Genomic DNA, 27,480 nt, shown 5'->3' with positions numbered 1-27,480 from the left:
ACACACGAGCCGAGGCTGAGCGTTAACTGGTCAAATTGATGCCGATATCTCACTGGACCAAGAACCATCATTTCAGTCTTATCAGAGTTTAAAAGTAGGAAGTTTCTAGACATCCAACTTCTCACTGCTGCAAGGCAATCTTCTAAGGATTTTATGTGAACAAGATCATCAGCAGTTAGCCACGTGGTGAGTTCCATTCTACTTTTAGTCTTTGACTTTTATTTTCTTGTTATTCTTTTCTTGCTGGCATTTTACTGGGTCTTTGGTTTTTGGCTCATCTTCATTTTAGGTATTTTTATCAATGTTGGTTTTGGGGAGTTACGTGCACTTGTTGTATCTGCTTCTGTCTGTCACGCCCACCTGTCACTCTACTCTTGTCTTGTGTGTCTCATCGAACCACGCCCTCTTCCTGACCTTTCTCTGCACCTAATTAACATCAGGCTCTTATTACCCTCCCTGTATTTAAGCCTTGTGTTTCAAGTCCTTTTTTGCCAGTTCTTTGAGCTTCCTGCCTTGTGCGTTTGCCCTCGTTCCAGCCTTCTTGTTCGCCATAGTGATGTTGTCTGTCTGTGTATGAACCTCGCTTGCTTTGACCTCCCTTTTTGCCACCGCCTGTGAATCTGCCTCTCTGTGTTTGAACACCCCTTGCTTTTGGACCATGCCTCTTCCTCACGACTGTCTGTACCTCTGCCAGTGTGATTGACATCCTGTTTACTGAACCTTTGCCAGTTCGTTGGTAAAGTCTTTTTGGTAGACAAATTGGACCTTGGCTATTTAGGCCCAGTGGCCTCCACCTTTGAACAACGGGTCCACTAGACCAACAATCCTGCATGTTGAATATTCACAAAGGTTTACACCCGCAGTTTGAATTGAGATTTCCATGCAAGTCAGGTTTCACAATATTAAATTGTCTATCGTGATATGCAGTTGCTGCAGTTTTGATGTGTGGTCAATAAACATTCCTATCTGCTATATGTGGAGGTGGGGGGGGATAGGAGCATCTGTTTACAAGAACAGAAACAGAACTGAGTGGAAAGTGCAAACACTCACTAATTACTGCATGTATAAATTAAATAGCAAGCAAAATTATTAAATTCAGTCACATTCTTTGCTTAAAAAAGCCATATTTGAAGGATTAGTACAGTCTGTGCGGCTGTGATTAAAACAAAAAAAATCTTTCCACTGGACTTGCAGGTTTTATATTACCAGCAGCTTAAGTAACATCAGTTCTTTACAGTACAACCATTAATAATGCAAACGCTTCCCCTTTCACAAGAGGTGCTCAGCAGATGAAACTGAGAGGTTTGACGTACAAGCTGCTGTGTGGGTTTGTGGCTGCTGCATCATTGATGTCCACATAACCGGCACAACACATTTGAACCTTGTAAATCTGCAGTGATTTTTCCTCTGATTGCACACAGAGTCTGTACACAGCACAGATAACTGGGACAGAATAACAGTAAAGGACAGAACTGACATGAGCGTGACATGGCAGAGCTTTAAGAGCTCCTCTTTTCCACTAATATTCTGTGTGCTTTTCTTGTATATTCAATGATTTTATCAAATATTTGATGGATATAATTGTGTAAAATACATCACCTCAAATCAGTTAATTTGAGAGGAATCTATTTAGTTCAGTTTGATATCCAGTAGCACAAAATCACACATCATCTTGATTCTCTGTATACAAGTAAGAGCTAGACCTTATCCACAAATCTAACGTGTAATATGGGTGTTTCATATTGAAAGGATAAATCATTGAGGAGGTGAAGGATTTGACAAATTCCAGTACATGTTGGAGACATGTTGTGGTAATAAGGCTTAGAAACCTGCTGTGCTCGAGACAGATTGAACTCTGTGCCACAGGCAAAAGCAGTGGAGCATTTCATCTGTGTTCTTAGTCAGGTCCCTAGTGCCAGGGTGTTGGCCACCTCTTTTTTAAAAGGCCCACTGCAACAAAAATGTTGTTGGTGTTGAAATCTTTCTCTCTTTTTTTTTTTTTAACATTCCACTGGTTAATGAGCAAGTCAAAGTGGGACCTTGTTAAAAACGTAACTGGACGTTGAAGTGTTGGCATCTTAAGTAAAACCTACAGAGGAACCATGATTTGCAAATTGGCTTCTTTTTTTTTTTTATTCTGAACTTTTCTGAACTCAAAATTTTTTTCTTGACTACTTACTAAATATGACAGAGGACAGTAATGCATTAGGGTGTATTAATATGCATTATGAGGAAATGCATATTATTTTATATGACACCAAAAGAGATCATTGGCCACGTTTACATGACCATAATGATAATCAGATAAACATTAGTATTAAGATAACTGTAATGACCTGATCTTTCGCATTTACATGCACTTCAGTCATCCAATAATTGGAAAAACCGGGTTTACATGGATTCAGTTCATTAGTTGGATTTCTTTGGAAGTGAAGAAAGAAGAGAGGACAGTTCCTGAGGAAAAACCACAGACTGAAAGCAAGAGCGCTCTCTCTGGCTCTTGCGCTCGCTCGCTCTCTCTCAGCGAGGAGGTTTGCAGAGTTGATGTCCTCAGACCTGAAATATGACATCATGGTTTTAGGAAACTCTGCTCAGCTTTTTCTCTATAAATCAGGTTTTCTGAGGAGAAAACCGTCTGGAAGTTTACTGCTGGCATATATCATTGATGATATTGAATATCTATCGAGTCTAGGGAGGTGGTGGCGTAATGGTTTGCACGTTGAACTGAGATGCCAGCGATCCAGGTTTGATTCTTGGTTGTAGCTACACTCCCAATTGGCACTTTCAACAGGAGTGTTGGGGAGGAGTGAGAGACACGTGCCGTGGGCACTTCTGGACACATTCTTCGGGCTTTCGTTGGCTCCACACATTAAATAAGAACCTCTGCCTCTACTCTCTCAGAACTACAGCTACTTCTGCTGTAAACAAAACTGGCTGGCGCTATCATCTGGGACTGGTTCACGGTTCATAAATTAGACTTGTCTTTAAGCAATGACATCATAGTTGGTTTGGCTTTGTCATGGATCAAGAATAAGATCCAGGCCTTCAATGACTTACTGGGCTCGGCCGTCTGAAGTGTAACTATGTAGTGAAAGCATTGAACTTGTAGAGACGTTCAAGTATCTCAGCAGTGACATTCATGTCCTCTGGGTCCTCTGCCTTTCAGGCTGAAAGATCCCTGGGAAGAGGTTGTGAAGTCATGAAGTAGCTGGACAGAGTTGTTTGGCGATGCCAATATATTTGAGGTAGAATGAATGTAATTGGGTCCTAGTGCTTCCTGGCTTACTGTATAGTTGTGAGACTTGGACACTAACCAGTGACCTAAGGTGATGACTGGATGACTTTGATACCTGGTCTCCTCTGAGGATTTTTGGGTACTGCTGGAATAACTTTGTGTCAAATGAGAGGACGGCAGCGCTTGGAAAAGGCTAAGGAGACGCCCATGTTTTGACTCAACTGCGGCAGATGAATGGTAACTTTAGAGAGGTGGAGATGGATCAGTTGTCTGTCCTTGTTCCTTGCCATCCAAGACCCAAGGTGAATGCTTCCACACGTCACCTATTTCTACCACTAACATAACTATGATTACAAGCTAGGTTGTTAGCATTGTAGTTGTTGCTGTTTTGAGTGTACGATGCAACTCTAGCCTGGACTCAACAGTAATGGTCATTGGTTTATGGAGCTCGGACTGTAATATTTGAATAACATCTGACAAAGACCTTATGAATTCATGATGTTGCTAGACAGAAGTGTTGGTGCTGCCGTATTTTTGCAAGCGAACAAAGCTTTATTTCATCTTGGGAACTACTTGCATTTTGAAGGAATATCAGCTACAACACTGCTGCTGTGTGGCACGTTTCCCTGTCCATGATCCAGCATGCAGGTGTGTGTTGCAGAGTGATTGTTGTTGTGAAGCCGCTTGTAATTTGTGTATGTGCTCTATAGTTCTGAGAAAAGAAAAAACAGATCTTTATTTGTGCCACCTGCACCTCAAAACCTTCATCTTAATAAGGAGAGCCAGTTAATGTAAACAGCTTTGTTATTTGGGGTTGTCAGAGAGATACAGATGATTACCATATTATCTGTGTGTGAGTGTGTGTGTGTGTGTGTGTGTGTGTATATATAATATATATATATATATATATATATCATGCCCCATATCATATTAGTCGCATCTATCAAAACATGTCATAACAAAGGAAAAAAATATGTAAATTACATTGGTCTTTAAGTTGCATTTGTTCCACATCATGCAACAAGAAACAAAATGAATTTATTTGGTGCAGTATTTATTTATAACACAAACACTTAGCAAGCAGAAGCAAACAGACAAATTAGTATTACTGTATGAGGCACAAAGAACTCAAGACAAAGCTGCTTCTTGTCACCACTGAACAGATTAAAATCTCATTATAAGTGCCCGGATGCACTGATCGCTTCAACGCAGAACTAAAGGTGTGCACATTTAACTCACTCAATTCAAATGCATTTTTTATGACCAATTATACAGGTCACCTTACCTTTGTTTTTGACAGTTTTTGACAATGTCCTTAATAAGTTCCAAAAAGGCAGAGCAGTTGTGTCGTTTTGAGCTAATGTGTCAAAATGGTGGTTTACAATTGTTATGGTTAGGGGTTTGGGTGGAACCGAATCGTTTCAGACTATGGACCCAAATGCAGGGAGCTGGACACGGAGAGGAGTACAAAAGGAAAATCTATTTATTTACAATAAATAAAACTAAATGCTGCTCTGGGGTGCCTGCAGTATGGAGAGCGGCCCACACTCTAGCAGTGAAATTAGGGAGCTGCAGTATCCCGAGCCAGTCTTGAAGGAGTGTGTCAACAAAGGATTCTATAGTCTGGGCCAAGTGGGACGCTCGCCTCTGCAAACCATGAACTAAGGAAGAAGACACACAGGGTGAGTGAAATGCACTCATGTAACGCTGGAGCCTCAACCAGTCACTGTTCATTAAAGGGGTTAACACAGGTTGTTTCAGAGTTCATGAAATAAAGTTATCTTCTTAAGAAAAAACAGTTCACTGTTCAGCAATTGTTCGTAGTTCATAAGTTGAACCCAAGCTCAGAGGACAAGTGATTGAGAGTGAAGCTCCAGTGAGGCAGGACTTGATACAGCTATGCTGGGTTCTTCAATTGTTTGATATCAGAGTTCATGCAGTTCTTAAACAGAGTTTCTTTGATTAGTTCTTTATCTTAGCACAGTCACAAACAGGAATAAGTGAGAGCCGGATCCCCTGAGACAAAGGAGAACTTAACTGCCATTTAGTCGAGACGTGCTCCACGCCGGGAGCCGAGGAGTTCCCAAAGTGATGTTGCGGTGCAGGTAGTTAGTGCCAGGGTCCAGGTCCACTTGGGAGCCGTACTGTAATCGCCTGGAACATCACGAAAAGACAGTTCGCTTTAATGCGGGAATTAAAGGGGGAGGCCAGCATTACCTGAGCTTAAAGCTGCGGAAAGCTTCAGCATTGGAGCGCACAGCGGAAAGACGCAGTCAAGGGTCACAAGGCAGCATCAAGTTTGGTCCTCCTGGTATCTGTCTGGTCAAAGACAAGGCTTCGGAAGCTGGGGTAGGCAAAACGAGGAAAGAAAGGCAACAGACAGCAAAGGACATACAACATGCAAGTATCTGGCAATTCTCTAACAGAACCTTTGTGTTGGGAAAGTGTAGTGACACGGACCCACAACAGGGGGCGTAAATGAACGGACAATAGATGAGCCAAAAATTAACAATTTAATGTTGTGAAGGAGCACAACGAACATACAGACAATCTCAGAATATGATTACAGTCAATCCACAAAGGTGACGTGTGGGCAGGCTCGAGGATTAGAAGACGTCTGTCCTGAGAAGAGCCGAACCACACGATTTCCGCCGCCACCGAACCTGGTGAATACTGGAGCCGCCAAGTCCCGAATTCCCAGGTGATCACCATCCCCGACTGTCGGATCTGGTACTGCTGGCGAGAACAAAGACAGTCAAGTGTGGGTGTGTGTACACCCCGTAACAACAATGGTGGGAATGCCACCTCCACCTCTCACTCAATATGTAGCAGAGTACCGCAGTGATTCCTCAGGGGAAAAGAGTGCAGTCCAGCACTCAATCAGCTCCCGCAGACAGAGGATAACAGGTACTCCTGCAAAACTCACAATATACAGATTGATGTGTAAAACACAAACGGCTGAGTATATTACCTCCAATGAAGTATGATATCTCGGCAACGAGGTGGAGATGACATCTGGTCTTTATGGAGTGAGATGATGTTGAGTAGATGGGTGACAGCTGTCAAGAGATAATGAGTGACAGCTGTCACCCCCGGCTGTGTCCGTGGCGGCAGCGCCCTCTCGTGCCTGAAGCCCGCTCTTCAGGCAGGGCGCCCACTGGTGGTTGTGGGCCAGCAGTACCTCCTCTTCTAGCGGCCCACACACAACAGGACCCCCCCCTCAACGGGCGCCTCCTGGCGCCCGACCAGGCTTGTTCGGGTGACGGTGGTAGAAGACGGCCAGGAGGGCCGGATCCAGGATGAAGCTCCTCTTCACCCAGGAGCGTTCTTTGGGTCCATACCCCTCCCAGTCCACCAAGTACTGGAACCCCCGGCCCATCCGATGGACGTCCAGGAGCCGGCGCACCGTCCAAGCCGGCTCCCCGTCGATGATCCGAGCAGGAGGCGGCGCTGGTCCGGGAGCACAGAGGGGTGAGGTGTGGTGAGGTTTGATTCGTGACACGTGAAAAACCGGATGGATCCGCAGTGAAGCCAGGAGTTGGAGCTTCACTGCGGCAGGACTGAGGACTTTGAGGATCTTGAATGGTCCGATATATCTGTCCTGAAGTTTCAGGGAGTCCACCTGGAGGGGGATGTCCTTCGTGGAAAGCCACACCTCCTGCCCGGGCTGGTAAGCAGGGGCCGGGGATCGCCGGCGGTCTGCATGGGTCTTCGCCCTTGTCCGGGCCTTCAACAAGGCAGAACGGCGGAGCGCCACACCCGACGGCACTTCCGCAGGTGGGCCTGGACCGAGGGCACACCGACCTCTCCCTCCACCACGGGAAACAACGGGGGCTGATACCCCAAACACACCTCAAATGGGGAGAGGCCGGTGGCAGAGGACACCTGGCTGTTATGCGCATACTCGATCCAGGCCAGATGTTTACTCCAGGCCGTCGGTGTGCGGACATCACACAGCGTAGTGCTTGCTCCAATTCCTGATTGGCCCGTTCTGCCTGTCCATTGGTCTGCGGATGATACCTGGACGAGAGGCTCACAGTAGCCCCCAGTTCCCGGAAGCTCCTCCAGACGTGTGAGGAGAACTGGGGACCACGATCTGAGATGATGTCGGTGGGTATCCCATGCAGACGGACGACGTGGTGGACCAGGAGGTCTGCTGTCTCCTGGGCTGTTGGGAGCTTCGGGAGGGCCACGAAGTGGGCCGCCTGGGAGAATCGGTCCACTATCGTGAAGATGGTGGTGTGTGCCCTGGGACGGCGGGAGGCCCGTGACGAAATCCAGGCCGATGTGGGACCAGCGGCGATGAGGCACAGGTAACGGCTGGAGAAGTCCTTGGGACCTTTTATGGTCTGCCTTGCCCCTGGCACAGGTGGTGCAGGCCTGGATGTACTCCCGGACGTCGGCCTCCATAGACGCCCACCAGAAGCGCTGCCGGACAACTGCCACGGTCCTTCGCACCCCTGGATGACAGGAGAGCTTGGAACCGTGACAGAAGTCCAAGACTGCAGCTCTGGCCTCTGGTGGGACGTACAACCGGTTCTTCGGACCTGTTCCTGGGTCCGGGCTCTGTGCCAGGGCCTCCCGGACGATCTTCTCCACGTCCCACGTGAGGGTGGCCACGATAGTGGACTCAGGCAGGATGGGCTCCGGTGGATCCGACAGTGCAGTTTTGACCTCCTCTTCGTGTACCCGGGACAAGGCATCCGACCTCTGGTTCTTGGTCCCGGGGCGATAGGTGATCCGGAAGTCAAAACGCCCGAAGAACAGTGACCAGCGGGCTTGCCTGGGGTTCAGCCGCTTGGCGGTCCTGATATACTCCAGGTTCCGATGGTCAGTGAAAACCGTGAACGGCACAGACGCTCCCTCCAACATGTTTCTCCACTCCTCAAGAGCCTCTTTCACCGCAAGGAGTTCTCGATTGCCGACGTCATAGTTCTGTTCAGCCGGGGTCAACCTGCGTGAAAAGTAGGCACACGGGTGAAGAACCTTATCAGTCTCTCCGCTCTGGGATAGCACGGCTCCTATCCCTGAGTCAGAGGCGTCCACTTCAACCACGAACTGGCGGCTAGGGTCGGGCTGCACCAAAACTGGCGCAGTAGAGAACCGTCGTTTCAACTCCTTGAACGCGGCTTCGCACCGATCCGACCAGGTGAAGGGGACTTTTGGAGAGGTCAGGGCTGTCAGGGGGCTAACTACCTGACTGTAGCCCTTAATGAACCTCCTATAGAAATTAGCGAAGCCGAGGAACTGTTGCAGCTTCCTACGGCTTGTTGGTTGGGGCCAATCTCTCACCGCCGCAACCTTGGCCGGATCAGGGGCGACGGAGTTAGAGGAGATGATAAACCCCAGAAGGACAAAGACGTGCGGTGAAACTCGCACTTCTCGCCCTTCACAAACAGTCGGTTCTCTAACAACCGCTGCAGGACCTGACGTACATGCTGGACATGGGTCTCAGGATCCGGAGAAAAGATGAGAATATCGTCCGATATACGAAGACGAATCGGTGCAGGAAGTCCCGCAAGACGTCGTTAACCAAGGCTTTGAACGTCGCGGGCGCATGGTGAGGCCGAACGGCATGACCAGGTACTCAAAGTGACCTAACGGGGTGTTAAATGCCGTCTTCCATTCATCTCCCTTCCGGATCCGAACCATGTGATATGCATTTCTAAGATCCAGCTTAGTAAAGATTTTGGCTCCATGCAGGGGGGTGAACACGGAATCCAACAATGGCAACGGGTATCGGTTGCGAACCGTAATCTCATTCAGCCCCCTGTAATCAATGCATGGACGGAGTCCACCATCTTTCTTGCCCACAAAAAAGAAACCTGCCCCCATCGGGGAGGTGGAGTTCCGGATCAGCCCGGCAGCTAATGAGTCCCGGATGTAGGTCTCCATTGATTCGCGCTCAGGTCGTGAGAGGTTGTACAGCCTGCTGGACGGGAACTCAGCGCCTGGAACCACAATCAATGGCACAATCGTACGGACGGCGGGGGAAGGGTGAGTGCCAGATCCTTGCTGAAGACGTCAGCAAGATCGTGGTACTCAACCGGCACTGCCGTCAGATTGGGAGGGACTTTGACCCCTCCTTAGCCTGTGAACCGGGAGGAACCGAGGATCCTAAGCACACCCGATGTCAGGTTTCGCTCCACTGAACCACCACCCCAGACGGCCAATCAATCCGGGGATTGTGCTTCAACATCCAAGGGAAGCCCAAAATCACGCAGGAGGTAGAAGGAGTTACAAAAAACTCAATCTCCTCCCGATGGTTTCCAGACACCACCAGAGTTTCTGGTTGTGTCTTGTGTGTGATTAAAGGGAGGAGGGTGCCATCTAGTGCCCGCACCTGCAATGGCGAAGGAAGCGCCACCAGAGGGAGCCCTACCTCCCTTGCCCATCTGCTGTCTAGCAAATTCCCTTCTGACCCCGTGCCACCAGTGCTGGGGCTTGAAGGGTTAAATCCCCGCTCAGGATTGTAACTGGGAGTCGTGTGGCAATCTGTGTGTGTCCCACGTGAATGTTTTGACCCCCCTTAGCCCAGTCTCTGAGGGCGGTTGTTGTTGTGGCCGTTTGGGGCAGTTTTCTGTGTGTGCTCCTTTGAGCTGCAGAGAAAACACTCCCCACGGACCAGCCTCCTCATTTTGCCTGTGCGTTTCCCTAACAACGCCAGCAGGGGGAGCTGTTGCCCCACGGAGCGCTGCGGCTGTGGAGCGTGGGGAGGGCGGCCCCTTTTGAACCCGAAAGGGAGAGGGACGGCGCGTATCCGGCCACGTCCTTCGCCTCGCTCCACGGCGTTCCTCCAGCCGATTGTCTAACCGTATAACGAGACGATAAGCCCATCTAAATCCGCGGGTTCCTCCTTAGCTACCAGATGCTCCTTCAGGACCAATGACAGTCCGTTATGAAGGCGCGCGGAGCGCAACGTTATTCCAGCCGGACCTCGCAGCCGATGCGGACGTCGACTGCATATTTGGCTGCACACCGGCGCCCCTGTCGCATTGACAGCAGCATTGTTGAAGCGTCTCTCCTCTGTTAGGGTGATCAAACACTGTTCTGAACTCCCCCACAACCCTGTATGCTGATAACAACCGTGAGTTCTGTTCCCAGAGCGCCGTAGCCCAGGCGCGTGCCTTACCCGAAGCAGAGCAATCACATAAGCTATTTTACTAGCATCTGACGCGTACATGACGGGACGTTGTGCGAAGACGACGAACACTGCATGAGAATCCGCGCACGTCTCCACACAACCTCCGTACGGCTCAGGAGGGCTTATGTATGCTTCAGCAGATGGTGGAGAGGTTGTTGACCCACCACTGGAACGTTCATATCCTGCACAGGTCGGCAGGAGAGGGCTGCAGCAGCGCCCTGAGCGCTCGCCGCCACCTGCGCGGAGAGAGCCTCCACCCTGCGGTTCAGGAGGATGTTTTGCTCGGTCATTTGATCCAACCGAGCCGTAAGGCAGTGAGAATGTGCTGCAGCTCACCAATCACGCCTCCTGCAGACGCCTGCGCTCCTGCTCCCATTGGTCGTCAACAGGGTGACGCCCCTCGGAGTCCATGACGCTGGCCGAGATATCCTGTTGTGAAAGTGTAGTGACACGGACCCACAACAGGGGGCGTAAATGAACAGACCATAGATGAGCCAAAAATTAACAATTTAAGTTGTGAGGAGCACAACGAACACACACAATCTCAGAATATGATTACAGTCAATCCACAAAGGTGACGTGTGGGCAGGCTCGAGGGTAGAGACGTCTGTCCTGAGAAGAGCCGGAACCACACGATTTCCGCTGCCACTGAACCTGGTGAATACTGGAGCCGCCAAGTCCCGAATTCCCAGGTGATCACCGTCCCGACTGTCGGATCTGGTACTGCTGGCGAGAACAAAGACAGTCAAGTGTGGGTGTGTGTACACCCCGTAACAACACGGTGGGAATGCCACCTCCACCTTTCACTCAATATGTAGCAGAGTACCGCAGTGATTCCTCAGGGGAAAAGAGTGCAGTCCAGCACTCAATCAGCTCCCACATATAGAGGATAACAGGTACTCCTGCAAAGACTCACAATATACAGATTGATGTGTAAAACACAAACGGCTGAGTATATTACCTCCAATGAAGTACGATATCTCGGCAACGAGGTGGAGATGACGTCTGGTCTTTATGGAGTGAGATGATGTTGAGTAGATGGGTGACAGCTGTCAAGATAATGAGTGACAGCTGTCACCCCTGGCTGTGACCGTGGCGGCAGCGCCCTCTCGTGCCTGAAGCCCACACTTCAGGCGGCGCCCACTTGTTGTTCGCCTGCAGTACCTCCTCTTCTGGCGGCCCAACACAACACTTTGAGTTTTATAGTCTCTCAAATAGTCAGTCACTCATAACTGAGGATCAATCAACCAATCAATCAACTTGTTTCTATATAGCGCCAAATCACAACAAACAGTTGCCCCAAGGCGCTCCACATTGCAAGGCAAGGCCATACAACAATCTGAGAAAACCCCAACGGTCAAACGACCCCCTATGAGCAGCACTTGGCCACAGTGGGAAGGAAAACTCCCTAACAGAAGAAACCTCCAGCAGAACCAGCTCAGGGAGGGGCAGTCTTCTGCTGAGACTGGTTGGGGCTGAGGGAAAGAACCAGGAAAAAGGATCGATCACTAATGATTAAATGCAGAGTGATGCATACGGAGCAAAAAGAGAAAGAAACAGTGCATCATGGGAACCCCCCCACAGTCTACGTCTAAAGCAACATAACCAAGGGATGGTCCAGGGTCACCCGATCCAGCCCTAACTATAAGCCTTAGCGAAAAGGAAAGTTTTAAGCCTAATCTTAAAGTAGAGAGGGTATCTGTTCTCCTGATCTGAATTGGGAGCTGGTTCCACAGGAGAGGAGCCTGAAAGCTGAAGGCTCTGCCTCCCCATTCTACTCTTACAAACCCTAGGAACTACAAGTAAGCCGCAGTCTGAGAGCGAAGCGCTCTAATGGGGTAATATGGTACTAGAGGTCCCTAAGATAAGATGGGACCTGATTATTCAAAACCTTATAAGTAAGAAGAAGAATTTTAATTCTATTCTAGCATTAACAGGAAGCCAATGAAGGGAGGCCAACACGGGTGAGATATGCCTCTCCTGCTAGTCCCCGTCAGTACTCTAGCTGCAGCATTCTGACACCCTGAAGGCTTTTTAGGGAACTTTTAGGACAACCTGATAATGAATGTTACAATAGTCCAGCCTAGGAAATAAATGCATGAATTAGTTTTTCAGCATCACTTGAGACAAGACCTTTCTGATTTTAGAGATATTGCGTAAATGCAAAAAGGCAGTCCTACATATTGTTTAATATGCGCTTGAATGACATATCCTGATCAAAAATAACTCCAAGATTCTCACAGTATTACCAGAGATCAGGGAAATGCCATCCAGAGTAACGATCTGGTTAGACACCATGCTTCTAAGATTTGTGGGGCCAAGTACAATAACTTCAGTTTTATCTGAGTTTAAAAGCAGGAAATTAGAAGGTCATAATGTCTTTATGTCTGTAAGACAATCCTGCAGTTTAGTAATTGGTGTGTATCCTGTGGCTTCATGGATAGATAAAGCTGGGTATCATCTGCGTAACAATGAAATTTAAGCAATAGTCTAATAATACTGCCCAGGGAAGCATGTATAAAGTGAATAAAATTGGTCCTAGCACAGAACCTTGTGGAACTCCATAATTAACTTTAGTCTGTGAAGAAGATTCCCCATTTACATGAACAAACTGTAACTCTATTAGACAAATATGATTTCAAACCACCCAGCGCATGCCTTTAATACCTATGACATGCTCTAATCTGTAATAAAATTTTATGGTCAACAGTATCAAAAGCAGCACTGAGGTCCACAGAACAAGCACAGAGATAAGTCCACTGTCCGAAGCCATAAGAAGATCATTTGTAACCTTCACTAATGCTGTTTCTGTACTATGATGAATTCTAAACCTGACTGAAACTTCAAATAGACCATTCCTCTGCAGGTGATCAGTTAGCTGTTTTACAACTACCCTCTCAAGAATCTTTGAGAGAAAAGGAAGGTTGGAGATGGCCTATAATTAGCTAAGATAGCTGGGTCAGTGATGGCTTTTAAGTAATGGTTTAATTACTGCCACCTTAAAGGCCTGTGGCAACCAACTAACAAAGATAGATGATCATATTTAAGATTGAAGCATTAAATAATGGTAGGACTTCCTTGAGCAGCCTGGCAGGAATGGGGTCTAATAAGCATGTTGATGGTTTGGATGAAGTAACTAATGAAAATAACTCAGACAGAACAATCGGAGAGAAAGAGTCTACACCAAAAATACCGGCATCACTGAAGCAGCCAAAGATAACGATACATCTTTGGGATGGTTATGAGTAATTTGTCTCAATAGTCAAAATTTTATTAGCAAAGAAAGTCATGAAGTCATACTAGTTAAAGTTAATGGAATACTCAGCAATAGAGCTCTGACTCTTTGTCAGCCTGGCTACAGTGCTGAAAAGAAACCTGGGGTTGTTCTTATTTCTTCAATTAGTGATGAGTAGAAAGATGTCCTAGCTTCACGAAGGGCTTTCTTATAGAGCAACAAACTCTTTTTCCAGGCTAAGTGAAGATCTTCTAAATTAGTGAGACGCCATTTCCTCTCCAACTTACGGGTTATCTGCTTTAAGCTACGAGTTTGTGAGTTATACCACGGAGTCAGACACTTCTGATTTAAAGCTCTCTTTTTCAGAGGAGCTACAGCATCCAAAGTTGTCTTCAGTAAGGATGTAAAACTACTGACAAGATACTCTAACTCCCTTACAGAGTTTAGGTAGCTACTCTGCTCTGTGTTGGTATATGACATTAGAGAACATAAAGAAGGAATCATATCCTTAAACCTAGTTACAGCGCTTTCTGAAAGACTTCTAGTGTAATGAAACTTATTCCCCACTGCAGGGTAGTCCATCAGGGTAAATGTAAATGTTATTAAAAATGATCAGACAAAAGGGAGTTTTCAGGGAATACTGTTAAGTCTTCTATTTCCATACCATAAGTCAGAACAAGATCTAAAATATGATTAAAGTGGTGGGTGGACTCATTACTTTTTGAGCAAAGCCGATAGAGTCTAATAATAGATTAAATGCAGTGTTGAGGCTGTCATTCTCAGCATCTGTGTGATGTTAAATCGGCCACTATAATTATCTTATCTGAGCTAAGCACTAAGTCAGACAAAAGGTCTGAAAATTCACAGAGAAACTCACAGTAACGACCAGGTGGACGATAGATAATAACAATAAAACTGGTTTTTGGGACTTCCAATTTGGATGGACAAGACTAAGAGACAAGCTTTCAAATGAATTAAAGCTCTGTCTAGGTTTTTGATTAATTAATAAGCTGGAATGGAAGATTGCTGCTAATCCTCGCCCGGCCCGTGCTACGAGCATTCTGACAGTTAGTGTGACTCGGGGGTGTTGACTCATTTAAACTAACATATTCATCCTGCTGTAACCAAGTTTTGTTAGGCAGATAAATCAATACGTGATCATTATTATATCATTTACCAACAGGGACTTAGAAGAAAGAGACCTAATGTTAATAGACCCATTTAACTGTTTTAGTCTGTGGTGCAATTGAAGGTGATATATTTTTTTTCTTTTTGAATTTTATGCTTAAATAGATTTTTGCTAGTATTGTGGTCTGGGAGCAGGCACCGTCTCTACGGGGATGGGGTAATAAGGGGATGGCAGGGGGAGAGAAGCTGCAGAGAGGTGTATAAGACCACAGCTCTGCCTCCTGTCCCAACGCTAGACAGTCACAGTTTGGAGGATCCCAAAAATTGGCCAGATTTCTAGAAATGAGAGCTGCTCCCTCTAAAGTGGATGGATGCCGTCTCCTAACAAGACCAGGTTTTCCCCAGAAGCTTTGCCAATTATCAATGAAGCCCACCTCATTTTTGGACACCACTCAGACAGCCAGCAATTCAAGGAGAACATGCGGCTAAACATGTCACTCCCGGTCTGATTGGGGAGGGGCCCAGAAAAACAACAGAGTCCGACATTGTTTTTTGCAAAGTTACACACCGATTCAATGTTTAGTGACCTCCGATTGGGTAACCGAGTGTCATTACTGCCGACGTGAATTACAATCTTACCAAATTTACGTTGACTAAGTGAGCTTAGTCCACTAAACAAGATTAGAGTGCGCAAGCAATCATTGTTTTGTTTTTCTATGTGGGAGAGGGGTGTTATCCCTTCAGGTCAGAAGAAAGGATTTGCCACAATATACGAGGTCTGTGAGAAAACTATCCGACCTTTTTATTTTTTTTCAAAAACTATATGGATTTGAATCATGTGCGCTTGCATCAGACAAGCTTGAACCTTCGTGCGCATGCGAGAGTTTTTCCACGCCTGTCGGTTGTGTCATTCGCCTGTGGGTAAGTTTTGAGTGAGCACTGGTCCACCCCCCTCGTCGGATTTTTATTGTTTAGGAATGGCGGAGCGACTGCTGCTTTGTTCCATGAAGATTTTTTCAGAAACTCTGCCAGACAGCCAGATGGAAACCATTTGGAAGATTCAGATGGCTTTCGGTGAAGATTCTATCGGTATCACACGGATTAAGGACCATTAAAACTGGATTAAAAATGGCCCACGGCGGCGGAGGGCGCACCGCGCCCCGAGCGGCCATCAACAGGCTGGAACGAGCAGATCACTTCCAAATTTAAGGCTCTGTTGATGCAGGACGTCGTGTGACTAGCAGAGAAGTTTCAGAAGAGGTCGGGATCAGCACTTTATCGGCACATTCCACTGTTAAAGGCGATTTTGTAATGAAAGACGTGCAGACGGATTCGCGCGTCATGACGCAGCCGCTCATGTCGCGGGACAAACAACACCTCCGTGTTGGAAACCATTCGTAAGATTCAGATGGCTTTTGGTGGCTTTTCAGTCGAGTGAGTATCCGAGAAATTGTTTAACAGCTGGGCATGTTCCAACTTGTCCTGTGAGACTCTCTTAAGCCTGGTGGACCCGATCATCCCCGCTGACAATATTAAGAACGCCCCAGCTAAATCCTATCAGATATTCCTGCGGTGTGTTCAGAGCACCCTAGTCTGCTTGGACAATGTCAGGACTGCTCAGACCGCAAATCGTGGATATTCGACACGATGTATTGTCTTGGCTTGATATCCCAACATGTGTGGTGTCCCCTGACCACAGATGAGCATGCAGCCTGCTAAAATCCCAAAAAAATCCAAAATCAAAAGACTGTTATGGCGCAACCAGAAAGTCCGGTGGTCACACTGGCTCCACTCCTTTTCTTTTTCTTTTTGTATTGTTTTTTTCTCTGTTAGAAATAGTCCACAAACTATCTCTGTCGCTTCTTCCTTGTCCACCATGTTTGTTTAGTCTGAAGTCATGTTTAATCTCGAGAGGTTTTACGAAAACTTTCTTGTATATGGGAATGTTCGTGTGTGAAATCTGTTTGTGTGTGGTGTGTTGTCTTTACCGTGTGGCTGCACACCACACACTGTATGACCAAAACTGTTAGATCTATGATTTTTTTATCTCCATGTGTGTGGTCTCTCAGGCATTGGAAACCTACAGACAATTCTAAAATCTTGCCATGTGAACCAGGCATTATTGTTGAAATTGTTGATAATGCCATTTTTTGACAAGTGCAACCTATAATCTGGAAAATATGGTAAATAATTTATAACAACTGACATCTTCATTTCTTTGGTGCTATACCTCTTCAGAGGATCCTTGGGTACCACTGCAATTACTTTGTGTCAACCAAACAGTCACTCAGGGAGACTCAGGTGAGGAGTATAATTTACATTATTAGGAAACATCAGCTATGAAATTTTGCCATGTGGTGCATTTCTGTGGGCATAATCCAGTACGCAGATGCTTCATTGTTGAAGACATCATCAGCAGAAGACAGCCAAGGGGACACTTCTTGAAGAGAAAGGAAGGGCGGAGGGATAGCATTGGGATTAGGCCAAAGTCATAACTCAAACAGTTTGGAACCACTGTGGATTAAACACGGTGGATGGGCTCTGTATTTGTCAAAGATAAACTGGTTCCATTTTAGATGGAATAGTCTCACTACATTACACTTATCTTGCAGTGTTCAGGTTCTTCCAGGGAAGTTTAAAAACACAGTATGTACTGTGTCTTTGAGGTATGTGTAGTTTCTGTTGACCAAAGATGTGTTTCTGACCAAGATTAATGTCTGTGGCTTCCCCCACTAAACAAACAAAGTAAGAAACATTCTACTAATATTATGTCTGCATAATCCTAATCAATTCTATCATTATTATTTTATTGCTCAGTTAATTTTCTTTATGTTTCTGTTCAAAATCACTGTATTGAATGTGGAATATTTTTATATATGTTGTTATATTGTTGATATTTCACATGTCTTGTAGACCATGATCCCTGCAGCTGTGAACCACTAAATATTGATTTTATCCAGCCTCATAAAGCAAAAACATGTTCTGTTGAATAAGAGCTTAAATTACAAAATGAGGCTTTAAGGAACTATTTAGTTTTCACTGATCAATAGGCCATTATATAATTCTTTCCAGATCTTCATGAGAGTTTTTGTATTTGTGCGTACTGTGTGCTTAAGGAAAACTGCCTTACAGTAAATAGTACAATGACTGATATATTCTCTTTGGGCATGTGCCAAGAAAAATATGAGTGACACAGTGAATGATAATGGAAGGAAGAAGCAGGCAAAAAAGCAGTCATTTTATTGGTCAAAGTGATTTTTAATGTTAAAATGAACAACTGTGTTTTATTATACGAGGGCTGTCAATAAAGTAAGGGTCCTTTTTATTTTTTTTTAAAAACTATATGGATTTCATTCATATGTTTTTACGTCAGACATGCTTGAACCCTCGTGCGCATGCGTGAGTTTTTCCACGCCTGTCGGTGACGTCATTCGCCTGTGAGCACTCCTTGTGGGAGGAGTCGTCCAGCCCCTCGTCGGAATTCCTTTGTCTGAGAAGTTGCTGAGAGACTGGCGTGTTGTTTGATCAAAATTTTTTCTAAACCTGTGAGACACATCGAAGTGGACACGGTTCGAAAAATTAAGCTGGTTTTCAGTGAAAATTTTAACGGCTGATGAGAGATTTTGAGGTGATTCTGTCGCTTTAAGGACTTCCCACGGTGCGAGACGTCGCTCAGCGCTCTCAGCGCCGTCGTCAGCCTGTTCAAGCTGAAAACCTCCACATTTCAGGCTCTATTGATCCAGGACGTCGTGAGAGAACAGAGAAGTTTCAGAAGAAGTCGGTTTCAGCATTTTATCCGGATATTCCACTGTTAAAGAGATTTTTTTAATGAAAGACGTGCGGACGGTCCGCGCGTCGGGACGCAGCCGACGCGGTGCGGCGGCACAGGAAAAACACCTCGTGTTGATAACCATTTTAAAATCCAGGCGGCTTTTGATGTTAAAGTAGATTTTTAATGAAAGATGCGGACAGGTCTGCGCGTCGGGACGCAGCCGACGCGGTGCGGCGGCACAGGAAAAACACCTCCGTGTTGATAACCATTTGTAAAATCCAGGTGGCTTTTGATGGCTTTCAGTGGAGTGAGTATATGAGAAATTGTTTAACAGCAGGACATGTTCCAACTTGTCCTTAAGGCTTCAACAGAGGTGTTTTTCCTGTGGCGGAGCATCGCGGCGGCTGCGTCCCGACGCGGCCGTCCGCACGTCTTTCATTAAAAAATCTCCTTTAACAGTGGAATATCCGGATAAAATGCTGAAACCGACTTCTTCTGAAACTTCTCTGTTCTCTCACGACGTCCTGGATCAATAGACCTGAAATGTGGAGGTTTTCAGCTTGAACAGGCTGACGACGCGCTGAGAGCGCTGCACGACGTCTCGCACCGTGGGAAGTCCTTAAAGCGACAGAATCACCTCAAAATCTCTCATCAGCCGTTAAAATTTTCACTGAAAACCAGCTTAATTTTTGAACCGTGTCCACTTCGATGTGTCTCACAGGTTTAGAAAAAATTTTGATCAAACAAGCGCCAGTCTCTCAGCAACTTCTCAGACAAAGGAATTCCGACGAGGGGCTGGACGACTCCTCCCACAAGAGTGCTCACAGGCGAATGACGTCACCGACAGGCGTGGAAAAACTCACGCATGCGCACGAGGGTTCAAGCATGTCTGACGTAAAAACATATGAATGAAATCCATATAGTTTTTGAAAAAAATAAAAAGGACCGTTACTTTATTGACAGCCCTTGTATAACATTCATAAACCTTCCAGTTTGTACAGACCAGCCCAATCTTACGTTTTTTTTTTTCGTGCTTCTGTGACGAAATGAGTCAAATTTTCGTGACGGGGTTTTTTCTTAACTCACTATTCTTAACCCTAACCATAACCTAACCCTACGCCTAACCCTAACCATAAGCACCCCCCCCCCCCGCTTCATTTATAATTTCGTGCAGCCATCACGTAATGTATTAGAATTAATTTGTGCTGCCGTGATGAAAATGGCGTCCTTTTCGTCACAATATCACGAACCAATAGATTGTTTATTTCGTGCTGCTGAATCACGACTTGCCGTGAGACCAGGTTGGTACAGACATAGTTACATGTATCTCAGATACTGGTATGTCTTGACTCTTGTTCTTCTCTACAAGAGTCAAGACAGAAGTCAGACTACCAGATCAAGAATTTTAGCTGAGAAAGCGTCTGCAGTTTGAAGCGAAACGTCCTCGCGTCAAGCAACCCAGTCCAGTTGAAGATTCAAGCTTCTTTACTATGGAAACACCCTGGACAACGGAGAGCCTTCACAGAAACATTTTCAGCTGTTTGTGATTGGCAGAGTGACTTGAGGGAATGTAGCAGAAAGTCAACCTGTAGGTGGATGTGACTGAAGGATGAACATTGTGAACTGCTTTTCTGTTGGATTGAAAGACTGTGGTACATTCAAGCAAGGTCCCTGTAAATGCATCATGTCACTGATGCAAGAGCAACCACTAATGGAGTCTGATCGAGAAAACCACAGCTTCAGAGGCTTTTCTTTCATTTTGCAAGTTTCTTCCTTTAAAGCCCTGAGGACAAGAAAGAGCTGCAGAATAAATACGTATCAAGACACATCTCTGAAGCATCTGCCTGGACACGAGGACCAGAACAGCAAAGCTTCTGTTTTTTGCAATTATCCCCCTCAGCCTGTCTCGTCCCTGGTGTCACTCAGCTTCTGTGAGCCAGCTCAGGTGTTCTTCCATCTTCAGAGTGGCCCGCTTGCTTGGGCTGCAGACACTAATGCACTCTGTGACCTGACGCTTAGGATTGAAAATGACATGGCGTGCACTGACACTGCGTAGGTGCAGATGCCCTGGGTGCTGCGTCTGTGCATAGACAGTGAGTGCTTCTGCTTTTGCATAGGTTTATCTTGATGTCAGGAAGCTGGTGTTGGGGTTGCACATGCATAAGAATGTGAGTCTGTGTGCTGTGTTTGTGGTGTTATGGAGCTTGGTGTGTTTCTAAGGACGGGTGGCACTGGACTGGCAGTGAGAGCAGTCAGCCTGCAGGCTGGCCTGACCATCTGGGCACACGATAAGGAGCAGAGCCCAGACATCTGTTATCTCTCCAGCGGCTCATCGCTTATCAAAAATGTCCCTTTTCTTTTGATATATTCATCTTGTTCATGTCTACTTATCACTTCAAAATAATGCCACCTGAATGAATCTTTTCACTCTCCCTCTTTTTCCTTGTACCCATCCTGTCCTTGCCTGCAGTTTGGCTGTTTTGTGGTCCACAAGCGGTGCCATGAATTTGTCACGTTTTCCTGCCCAGGGAGCAGATAAGGGACCCGACACAGACGTAAGTAACCAAAGCCCAGCTGTTGTTTGTTGCTGAGGAGGTGCCTTTCCTGTCATTTCACTAAAGTGTGTACACACTATCACCAGTCTGCAGCCACACCAGACTGTCTCTTTACTGCTGCTCTTTGACATCAATCACAAAGTGACATATGTATCAATGAATTAATAAATTAATAATTTTAAGAATTAAAACAATTCAGACATGCGTACATACATACACACACACATATAGATGGATACATACATTTTAGTCATAAAAGAGGAATAATAAAACATTTCCATACTTGGAATATTCTGTGTTACACCATTTTTTCTCTGTTTCTACATTTCTTCAGTTGTTTCTGTATTTCTGTCTTGATCCCACTCAATACAGAATTGAATAAATATATTTTAACAGTTAAAATGTTTATTATTGATATGAGTAGTACCCTGAGTGTCCTATTTTTTTAGTCTTGCAATTTTGTGCTAAGTGGAATTGAGGAGCAATATAAAAAATATCTGTTTACTTAGAAAAAATAAAACATAAAGGGGCATGCTTTAATTGAAGGTGATTTTATTATTATTATTATATTATTATTATTCTTAGCATGGCAGAGCTGTATCTTGTCAAGCATGCACACCAGATTCATTTTAATGTGCTTGCAGTAAATACAACTACCAGATCAGTACTCTGTATTTGCAAATACTCAATGGATTATTAAATGCAGCAAGTAGATTTGCCCCCCAACTTGCCTGGAATGGCAAGTGACCTCTGGGACTAAGCCTATAGCCCTGATTCATGACTAAAATTAATTTATTTATGGAATTGTTTATTGATTTCCTCCCCATTATTAGCATGGCATGTACTTAATGGTATTTAGTACGTGGGACCGTGAGAGGGGTCACAAAAGATCTCATTAATTCTGTAATAATTGCTGTATATTCAGATTTGAAGGTTTTGAAATCCTGATAGATATAGGTGATGTCAAGTAACATTCTAACAAAGTAAAATGGTTTAATTGTGAGGATTCTATCCGGTGTTTTCACTCGACACAGTGGAGATAACAGTGGCCTTAGTGGCCACCAGGACCCTGGTATTAGCAATGACCCTTCATAAACTGAGTGCAAATAAAAGGCTTTGTGTGGTGGACATGTCCCTCTGTGCCATCATTGCTAATAAAACTGATATAAAAAATAATTATGATGTTAAAAGGTGCCAACATGGCTCAAATAAGAGGTTCGCTGCTTGTCTTGTGCATCTATCAGGGTCCCCAAATTTTAGAATGTAATATGCTGCGGTTATTATGGAGTTACTTACAGAAATTTTACCGACCCACTCGCCTGACTGGCTCCCTTAATCCTCTGGTGGCTCTGCTAATCACAGGGAACACTGAGATGCTGCTGGCGACATGCCACACAAGCTTCACAATATTTTCTTTGCTTTAAAAGCCAAATAACTCACCCAGGAATGCAGGAAGATTGAGCTTCATTTTGTAAACAAATAAAGATATGACACTGGCCTGTGGAATCTGCAGCAAACTTTTCATGACAGAGTGATTTGTGTAGTTTGTGTGATTTGTTTGGAAATATTTTTTTTAATCAGTCGCACAAAAGAACCGTGAAATTGCCAGATCTGCTGAAAGCACTCACTCACTGATTAAATAAAGACATTGCTAAAGCTGAACATATCTATCTCGAAATAGGTCTACTAAATAGGAATTTATGTTATCTGTATTGTATCTTGCCAGATTCCAGTTTTTTATTTATTTTTTGTATCATCCAGCACTGATGCCTGTTTTTAAAGACCAGCGGACTCCAATTTATCTAAATATCAATCATTGCCGATGCCAATGAAGGAACTGTGGTTCATCTTGGGGTTGCATTTTGTAAACGTTTGTGTTATTATCAAAACGTCTTTGCACTTGCAAAGCTAGCTTGACAATATTGGCTGTGTTAAGTTTGGCCTCTATCATTAAAAGATAAGGGTTTTCACCAAGACTTTACTGCTCTGCTTAGGGATGGGTATCGATAACCGGTTCCTTTCGGGTATTGTTAAGAAATGATTCGATCCACCGACATCAATAAGCTTTGTGCTTAACGATTCTGTCATCGGTCCTTCAGAGTGGCCATTGTTTTGGCGGGTTGTTGTCAGGAAAATGATCATTTCTCTACATTGATACAGACCCCTGCAGCGGGTCCTTAATCAACTTTTCTGCAGCGCGGCTTTGCTTTGAACCTTGAACCAATCGAAGCGTGGTTCGGCAGATTGAAGCAATGCTTCGGTCGATGTGCTTCGTTTATTTCTTTCTTTCGCTTAATTTTCCCCCGCTAAAACCCTAAAGAGCATACGTCTGTGAGTATTATTTACCTTTTCTATGTTAAACCGACCTGTTATGGTCTTCTGAAACATTGATAGATGTATTTATAACTTAAAAACGGGAGCGATGCTAATGCGTTAGCATGTCTATGGCATTTTCAATGTTAAAAGTTAGGATTTAGCAATTGCAGCCGTCATCACGTTCGGGTGCATTTGTTTTCAAATTGTAGTATTCCTTAAATTTATTTTTGCTTATATATTAATAATCTAATGATTATTATATACAATTTTAGAGAAAGAGACAAAAAGAACCTGAATAGAAACACAACAGAAAATATATAATAGCAACTAACATAAATATATAAATACATACAGAAATAAATGTTTCCTGTGAACACCTAGTGACTCTCACACCTCCATTTCATCCCTGTCTTATTTAAGTTGACAGTGACAGTTTGTTTCGGTCAAACCATATTTTCAGTTTGTTAATTTCTCAGTGATTTCCTCCAGAACTTTCTGCCAAAACTAGAAAATTGCTGCATCCTAGTAAGAGCAGAATACTACTGGAATAATTTGAATAAGGAAAGTTGTAATTTTTTTTTTCTCACCTAAATGGATGCTGCACTCACTCCAGTTTATTGTCTGGAATAGTCCCAGATTGCATTTCAGAGCTTCTAGAATTCAAACATTTTCGTGCAGGTGGTGTTGGGGGGTAATTTTGGGTTTCAGCTTTTTTTGTTTTTCACCACTTTCATCCCTGAATATGAGTTGTGATTCACTTTTGTGCGGATTAAAGTTACTAACTGGGACTCCTGTCTTGTTGCGAGAAAGAAACGAGAATCATCCTCCGTTCTGTTCACACAGCTCCAAACGTTGCGCGGCTCTCTGACAAGTCAAGATAGAACGATAGAATTCAGACTGAATTAATAACTCAAGCAAACACAGTTTTATTTATTTTATTTATGTCCAGAGATCAAGGATACAGTGACTAATTTCATATTTATTTACTTTAAGACTCAAGGAAATACATAGAAACCTGTAAAGCCTACTTTTAGTACAAAATTCACGAGGTATCGATAAGGGAATCCATAAGGAATCGGATCGATAAGCAGAATCAATAATGGCATCTATCGATAAAACCATATCAATACCCATCCCTACTCATGCTACTAACGAGAGGGAAAGTAACGCCTGAGTGGATAGTTGATATCGAGAAGATCTGTTTTTCCCAGTGGAAGCAATACCCAAGAAAGCCATTTAGGGCTGAATTTCATCAGCTAAGCAGCAGCAGGCAGTGCATTCAGTTTCGGATCACTAGACACATACTTTTGGAAAAGTGATTTAAGTTTTCCAGTACTTGCAGTAATGCCAGAAACAGCTGAAACTCTTGGTTGTTCTCTTGCTTCATATTGCAGTCAGAGTCAGTCGTTTGTCCTCCAGCTAGTGGTTGTGACATCATCACACACTGACTGTGACCCTGATCCCTGGATGGGGTTATGTATTCACAGTATAACTCTAAATAATAATTCTAATTCATTCAGCAGGATTCAGACAAAAGCCGATTACTGCGCCATTAGCAATGAACTGCTCTGGCTGAGAGACAGATGTAAAATGTAGGACTGGTGACAAAAGACATTACACCTACAGTAGTTTGCAGAAATCTTAGGCATGTAACAAAAAAAAAGTGGTAAAGCTTTGAAATATCAAATGAATAAATATGACTGTGAAGCCGTAAAGACTGAATAAGTGAATATTTACCCATGTGACAACCTTTTACTTTTAAAACTGCCTTCCTCTGATTGATCACATGGTTTTACTAGAACATCGTATTGATCAGTTTAGTGATTGATTTTCTCCAATTTCTTGTCTTTGTGGAATTATGCATTGAGATTTAGACTTCCAAAGTAATCAGGATGTTCATCGTGTGAAAAGGTTGTTACTTTGATTAATAAAATAGACAAAAAGTATATTACATAATTTAAAAAAAATTACATTAGGAAATTTAATTTCGGTCTTTTAGTGCGCTTGCTTCCAGTGCGGAGGGTTCTTGGTTCAAACCCCACCCCTGCCCATTCTCTGTGTAATGTGAGGTTGGTTAGGAAGGGCATCTGGCATAAAATTGGTACCAATTCACATGCAAATCCACTTCGGTTTTGCTGTGGTGACACAGAGTGAAAAACAATGGAGAAGCTGAAGGGACTTACTGACTAACATGCTGACATATTGACATCTTGACAAGTACCCTGTAGTGGTGCAGCTTAGTTAAAATTTCCATAACAATTCTTCATTTTGCGACTAAAGCACCAAATTTGGCACACGTATTCTAAATTAATTCATGTTTATTTTCAGAGGTGGGGGCTCCTGGAGCTGACCTCATTGAAGAATTACACAGGGGTCAAGATTTAAAAAATGTGCAGTCATATTGAAAGTTATACCATATTACTTGTGTGAACATAAAGATTCCAAAAATGTATTGTTTGGACTATCTATGACTGAATGGTATGGATTTATTTTGGTAAAATGGCAAAAAGGATGACAAAGGTCATTTTTATTTGTGCAATGGCCAAAAGTGATGGAAATTACTGTTTGTTTGTTTTTGGAGCTGCAGGCTATAATTGTTATGAGATTACTGGGAACTGAAATGCAATGAGGCATGAAATAATAATGAATAATTAAAATTTATTGTAATGGTGTTCAGGTTATTGGTGGTGTGGTGGAGACCAGGAGGTGAAGGCACTGTAGGATGGGTTGCAGATGCAGGAAGCCTGATGAGCCAGTGGAACTGTTGGTGGCTGCAGAATGAACAAAACAAAAATTACAATAACCAAAGGAAAATCCAAACAGGGAATAAACACAGACAAGTTGCACAAGACAACACTAAACATGAGCCAAGTGTTACCACTCTGGAGATGGAAAGATCTGGCAGCACCCTCCTGTTTAGTTGAGGCTTAATTAGGATGCCGCTTTTTTTTTTTTTAAATTTATTCTACATAAGCGGTGCGATGTGGTTCCACAGGTACCAGCTGGTTTTTATGTTTTATTTATTCCACATAACCGGCCTGATGTGGTGAGATGTGGTTACACATCATCATCACACATCACGTGCACGAACCCTCGCACCGGGATTGTGCATGCCTGCCCGTCGGCGCGATGTTTCATGGTGCGCTAATTCGAACTGTTTTGCGCTGTTTCGTCGTATTCGACAAAACTTTGCACGATGTGTGAAGGGGCCTTCAGCATTGCATTCTATATTTCTCAAATATTAATCAGATAAACCAAAACAAAATGGGCTTCCGTGGGTAATAAATAGATTTTTCTGTTAAATTGTCTTTGAAGTGCAATTGTGATTCCTGATAAATATGGACTACGCATTGAAAACATCCATCGAAGCTTCCATTTCCATTCCACATCTGCTGCTTGTGCCAGCTACATATGCTGTCAAGTGTGTTACGTGTAAAAGTCCATTTAATTGACTCTTGTTTTTAATGGAGGTGTATAACCTCTCTACAACAGCACAGCCGGGCCTCTGTAACTGGAGATATGTCAGTGTGCCTCCCAAGATCATCAACCCAGACTCTTTAAATAGTTTGTGCCAGGAGCCGCACGGAAGCTGAAACAGCAGAGAACAGTCTGGCTCCATAGTAGTAATGGTAATGCAGGTTCATCCTGTGTTGATATGACTCCAGCTTTTCAATATTACATCGCTCAGAATGTATCAGTGATCATAATTCAGATTTATTCAAATTCATATGGTGCAAGCCTGTGATTCATTCATCCACTGCATATGTGTCATAGTCCAGAATGTAAACTCTGCTGGAGACATTTAAATATCTGTATTATTGGAACATTACAGAATTAATTTTATTTTCCATGTTGAGGCCACATTTTTATTGGTGTTCTCTTATTAGCATTCAGAAAATTTCTGAGCTTTTATAACTCACCTCTACTGACCCTCTGTTTTTATAGTGGGCAGCATAATTTAGTACTTTTACAAGATACTGTTGGTCATTGCCACATTTGTGTGTAAGGGTGCCATACTGCATAATGTGTGCTTTCTGGATTTCACTTCAATATATAGCAGTCCTGCATGATTTGATCTGAATCTGTAGTTGCAAA

The 27,480-nt window shown here is 44.2% G+C and overlaps 1 protein-coding gene across 3 annotated transcripts in view; it reads left to right on the top strand.

Annotated features, from left to right (window-relative positions):
- Positions 1–27,480, top strand: part of prkcaa (protein kinase C, alpha, a) — a 488,890-nt gene that overhangs the window by 192,047 nt on the left and 269,363 nt on the right. Inside the window, exon 1 of one of the 3 annotated variants that reach the window (XM_034187879.1) lies at positions 20,967–21,069. The exons of the other annotated variants lie outside the window; for them this stretch is intronic. Within the exon in view, the coding sequence (XP_034043770.1) occupies positions 21,016–21,069 (54 nt within the window). The 5' untranslated portion in view covers positions 20,967–21,015. Of the gene's footprint in view, positions 1–20,966; positions 21,070–27,480 lie in introns of those variants that run through there. 3 annotated transcript variants of the gene reach the window in all.

The sequence above is a fragment of the Thalassophryne amazonica genome, chromosome 15, assembly GCF_902500255.1.
Source record: "Thalassophryne amazonica chromosome 15, fThaAma1.1, whole genome shotgun sequence".
Taxonomy (NCBI): domain Eukaryota; kingdom Metazoa; phylum Chordata; class Actinopteri; order Batrachoidiformes; family Batrachoididae; genus Thalassophryne; species Thalassophryne amazonica.
This window is presented reverse-complemented; position numbering and strand designations above follow the sequence as displayed.